A 5,015-nucleotide genomic window follows, 5' to 3' on the forward strand; every position below is an offset into this window, starting at 1 on the left:
AAAATTCTGTTTCCCTAAAGACTGTGTGTGTCTGTACATGTTTCCCACACATCAGAAGAACACACAAATGTGACACTTCTTCCACATATGTGACTTTTCTTTCTGTTCTGACAGCAAGATCGCTCACATTCACAAGTCACTTTAAAAACTGTCTACTGATCAAGTTTCTAAGTCAGAATTCCCTAAACCATGTCTTCCACTATAACAGACACACTGGGATAATCAATCCAGTTCCACACCTGTTTCAGGTAGTCTCCCTGTCTTTGTTCTCAATCCACAGAAAGACTAAAATACATACCAAAAACTGTTCTCTTCAGTGCCATTTTTCCTGTGTGTGTGTGTGTCTCAATCTCATCTTAAGAGGTTCATGCACACACATTACACCCAGTAGAAATACTCCTCAAGCAGCTCCTACAGAAGCTGAAAACCCATAGAGGGCTCCAAAACCCATCTCCAAAATAATTCACCCATGACACTCCTGAGTTTGCCAATAGGCAAAGAAAGTAGGCTGTACAAATTCTAACCCCCAAGAAGCCCATTCATTATTCCTTCCCCCCAAGAAGCACTGAGACTCACTTTACAAGCATAAGTCAATCAGATCTTACTCATCCACAGAAACAGACTTACTGCATACACAGAGACTAGCAAAACCATGGTGGGGGTGTGACACCATCACTGTCTTCCCCTGTCAGAAAAATAAACTAATGGACTAAGAAAGCATAAGGGTGGTAATCACTATTCAAGCTAAGTAACAGTGGATCCACTTATAAAATTCATCTTTTATATTAATTTTGCCATCACGTTACCTCTGAGTCTCTTCCATAAGGGGTGAAGTTGAATTCATTATTTTCCATTCTTCCCTTTATTTAACATCTTGCAAGTTCTTCTCAAGTCTGTTTTTTTTCAGGATTCCTTTCTTCTCCCCACTCCACAAGTAACACCAAGTAAGGTACCGCCTTAATTACCCTCTAGTGCCTAGTCTGCATTTCTTCTGAGTTTCTTCAGTGGAAGAGATGCCATCCTTTTACCTAAATGCCACACAATCCAACTCAAATCTTTCTTTAACTGTTATTATGCTTTGATATTTCAGGAAACAATCTACATTAAGTATTTATGTGAGTTTGCTTACATTGTACAAATGTATATTCAAGAAACAGACCACGTAAGTCTGAAACACAATTACAGCAACCACTTTTCACCAGAAAGAATAAACATTCCTTTCAGTCTGCTTCTTCAAGTCTCCTGTATCGGTGTGTCAATTATTTCAGCTGTTTAAGTAACAAAAGCCTCCCACTGTGAGCTTAGACTCTAATTGAGATGAAATCTTTTTTTCCCAGAGAAAGACCTGCCTGAAAGTTACGTACCCTGGCAGCACCATACTCCCATAACTGCCCAATCTGTAGTGTGCTAGAATAATTGATGGACACTATAATTTCAAATTAGAACTTCTGTTAAGCCTCAGATATACCAGTGGTAACACAAAAGAGTCTGACAAGCCTCCCAAGAGCTGCATTTTAATTTCTTGTTACTTCTTTCTCATACCTGTTACAAGCCATTCAGTGTTTCTCAGTCGCTCTTAGAAGTACTTCTGATGAGATATAGTTCTCACTAAACTCACAAAAAGCCTTTATGTTGCTACTCATTGATGGATTAAGCTTTTGCATTGTTTTCTAACCAACAGATAAACAAAAACTCAATCTCTAAAACCATCTTAAAATATTAAAAGTACCAAAAATTACTTACTGCCCAAAATAAATATGCAGCAGTCTGTATCTCCCTGCCCTACACCACATATACAACACATTATTTGCTGCTGTTCAAGAGATTTATTGCACTTCACATAATACACAAAAACAAATAATTAAAAAAGAACACCAAAATCCACAGAGAAAAGAGATACAACATCCAAAGCAAAACTCAAGAAAGGCAAAGGTAGAACAGAAGACAGAGATAAAAATCAATCGTTGCTTAACATATGTAAGTACAGTAAATATTAGTGATTACCAGATGTAGAATGAAAACATTGAGAAATACTTCTGTTTTCTCAAGCTTAAAACCACAAACTCTATATCCTGACAAGGACAGAACAAAACTTTCAGTAGACCGCTGTATGATTTCTTTCCAGTATTAAAAACAAGGATGTTAATAAACTTGTGTATTCTGTGTTTTCAGCTATTAACATTAATGTAACTGACATATGCAGCTACTACATTAAAGGTATTAAAACAATGACAGCGTGCTTAAAACTAAATTTAAACCAACTTAAAATAAATCAAAGTCAACTTTAAAAGGCTTAAAAATTGTATTCAGTAGTTACAGAACTCGGGAACACAAAAAGGGTGCACAGAAGTGAATCATTGCCCTCTTGAACAGTGTTACCATTTGAGTGAACAGTGAAAAGAGGCAACTGTATTTAAATATTTAAAAACAAGCCTCTCTCACATGCATTTTTTATTTATTTATTATTTTTTAAATCAGACCAGACCACAGACACTCAGTGGTTTATTATCATATATAAACTCTCCTGCTTTTAACTTCTAAATTGCTCTCTCTTCCATATTGTCCAGGGAACCCTTTTTTAGGATGAAATTTCTTAAATTTTAACAGCACGGGAGTGCATACTGAGTTACTATGGAATTCTTTCTACCAGGAAAATAATGTTATCTCTGATATAGGACAATGAATAAAGTGGAGATGTTTATACAAGGAAATTCAGGATCTAGATATAGATTTAGATGTCAAGCATTCTGAAGGTCTTTAAGGGGACTATCCTTGGAACAGTTTTTCCCCCCACTCCAGAGATCTAGACAAATTATGTAGGTAATACGTAGTTTATAGTCTGCCTTTCCTTCCCCTACTCCAAAGGTACTTTCTGCTTGAAGCACAATAGAACAATGGAACCATATTTGTAATATCCTTCCAAAACTGCCGAAATCTCAAAATAGTACTACTATCAGAAGATGTTCAGAGCAGCTACCTGAACCTGACTTTCAAAAAGCATTAGACAGATTAGCAGTGCATTAACTGCTTTGCAGTATTTTCGTAGGCACTATACACAAGCAAACAAGCTTACTCTTAGAGAAAAGACACATTTACAAGAGAGGAGAAAGCTACCAGGGCAGCTAAAGCATTACTTACCATGTATTTACCCTTTCAACTTTCAGATCCAAATAGTTTATCATCTATCTCCCATCATTTTTTGGTTAAGTGAACACAGGCAAATGAGACTGAATACAGACTTTATTTCACAGCTGCCAACACCACCAAAGGAAATAACTTATTTTGTACCGGGCAATAAATGTAGAACAAAAGAAATGATCACTTTTTCATATATGAAAAATGTGAATGCAGGGGCTAGCAAATTACCTAATGTTTACCAAAGGGATTAAAATATCATTTAGCACTCAAACAATTAGAGAAAAAGAGTAAAATAACATTAGTACCTCCTATTTTCAGCCAAATTTGCACCTTCATCCTTCAGCTCCTTACTTTTCTTTACACAGTCCTCTAAGAGAATTTCCTTTCTTCTCTTGGTTGCATGCACCCAGTTAGCATCATCATCATCAGCCAGATCCTCATCATCTGCAGCTTCTGCTTCAAATTGCTGAGAAGTAGCTTTTGAAACTTTCTCACCAATCTTTCTCTTCCACCCAAAAGAAGCCATTCGGAGAACTGGAGAAAAACGTATTTTCAGCAGTTAGGTAATTTAGCTTTTCAGTACATAGAGGAAAAAATTTACCTCGCTCATCTTGGTTCTACAACAGTAACATGTAACTGACTGCCGCTCCCCCACACCAATTCTGCCCGTCGGCTTCCCCAGAGGCGCTGGTCAGACAACTACAATCCTGAGCCCAGATTAAATATGTTCTCTAGCAGACGAAAACTGAAAACAGAACAAAACAAAACGCCAGAGCTCCGACACGCCAGAAAGCCTTAAATCGTCGAAGCCGGCACACCAGAACGCAGACACCGGACAAAAGCCGACAGGACCGCGACGAACGACGCGGGCCACGCAGCACCCGGCGGCCCGCGGGGAAGCCCTCCCGGCGCGGCCGCTCCTCAGCCGGCGAGGCACCACGCCACGGAGGGCTGGGGAACTCCGTCCCGTCCCGTCCCGTCCCGTCCCGTCCCGTCCCGTCCCCCCTGCAGACCGCCGTTACCTGCCGCCCGCCTCCGCCTGGAAGGCCCGCGCCACCCTTGACGCCCAGCCGGCAGGAAGCGGAAGGGCACGCCGGGAGCTGTAGTCCCGGGGCGCCGCTGGGCACGCCGGGAGCTGTAGTTCCCGCCGTCCCGTCGCCGGGGCAGCCCGCCGGTGGCGCCCGGCCTTGCTGAGGCGGCCCGGGGCACCGCAAGCCCTGCTGCCCGCCACGCCGCGGGCGGGGATACGCGGCTGTGGGGATTTTAGCGACAGCAGCCCTGAGCGGGTGACGCAGCCAAGCCCAAACGTGCCGTCCGGGCGCCCGTGAGGGACCGACAGGGAAGCGCAGGAACGGCCCCGTCGTGTCACCCCCGGCTCCGCCCGGCGGGGAACGCCACCAGGAAAATGAACGTGGCAGAAAAGCAGGGTTTTTTTGTTTGTTTTGTTTTTCCCCTAAAAAGAATAAAAAAATCTAAGACAGGCTATTGCTCCCTAGTTACAGGGGCACATACCAAGACAGAAGACTCACCCACGGTGCACGAAAAGGGCAGAGTGTGAGAGGAGGTACATCGAGTCGCCACGGGGCAGGGCAAAAGGGGGCTTTGACACCGAGTCCTCAGCATCCCTTCCCTCTCAAATTCCTTTTTGCAGCAAGAGTTTTTACAGGATCTAGGGGAAAACAGGTAGTCGGGGGCCAGGCTGGTGCCCTGCTTGCCTAGCTGGGAATGCTACAGTAACTTGCTGGCATATTGCTGCTTACACTAATTTTAAAAAAAAAAAAAAAAAAAAAAAAAAAAAAACACACCACCTTTTAGAATAACAGTCCTGGTCTGTAAATTTATAATACACATATGAACAGAAGACAGCGTACACACAG

The 5,015-nt window shown here is 42.3% G+C and overlaps 1 protein-coding gene across 2 annotated transcripts in view; it reads right to left on the reverse strand.

Moving 5' to 3' along the window:
* Positions 1-4,232, reverse strand: part of TTC33 (tetratricopeptide repeat domain 33) — a 50,302-nt gene extending 46,070 nt beyond the window's left edge. Inside the window, exons 1-2 of one of the 2 annotated variants that reach the window (XM_042804737.1) lie at positions 4,161-4,232; positions 3,444-3,672 (exon numbers count right to left, since the gene is read on the reverse strand). In XM_042804737.1, the coding sequence (XP_042660671.1) occupies positions 3,444-3,664 (221 nt within the window). In that variant the 5' untranslated portion in view covers positions 3,665-3,672; positions 4,161-4,232. The remainder of the gene's footprint in view (positions 1-3,443; positions 3,673-4,160) is intronic. The other variant, XM_042804736.1, reaches the window with a different exon arrangement.
* Positions 4,233-5,015: the final 783 nt, after the last annotated feature.

Source organism: Tyto alba, unplaced genomic scaffold, assembly GCF_018691265.1.
Source record: "Tyto alba isolate M040663 unplaced genomic scaffold, T.alba_DEE_v4.0 Super-Scaffold_42, whole genome shotgun sequence".
In the NCBI taxonomy this organism is placed as follows: Eukaryota; Metazoa; Chordata; class Aves; order Strigiformes; family Tytonidae; genus Tyto; species Tyto alba.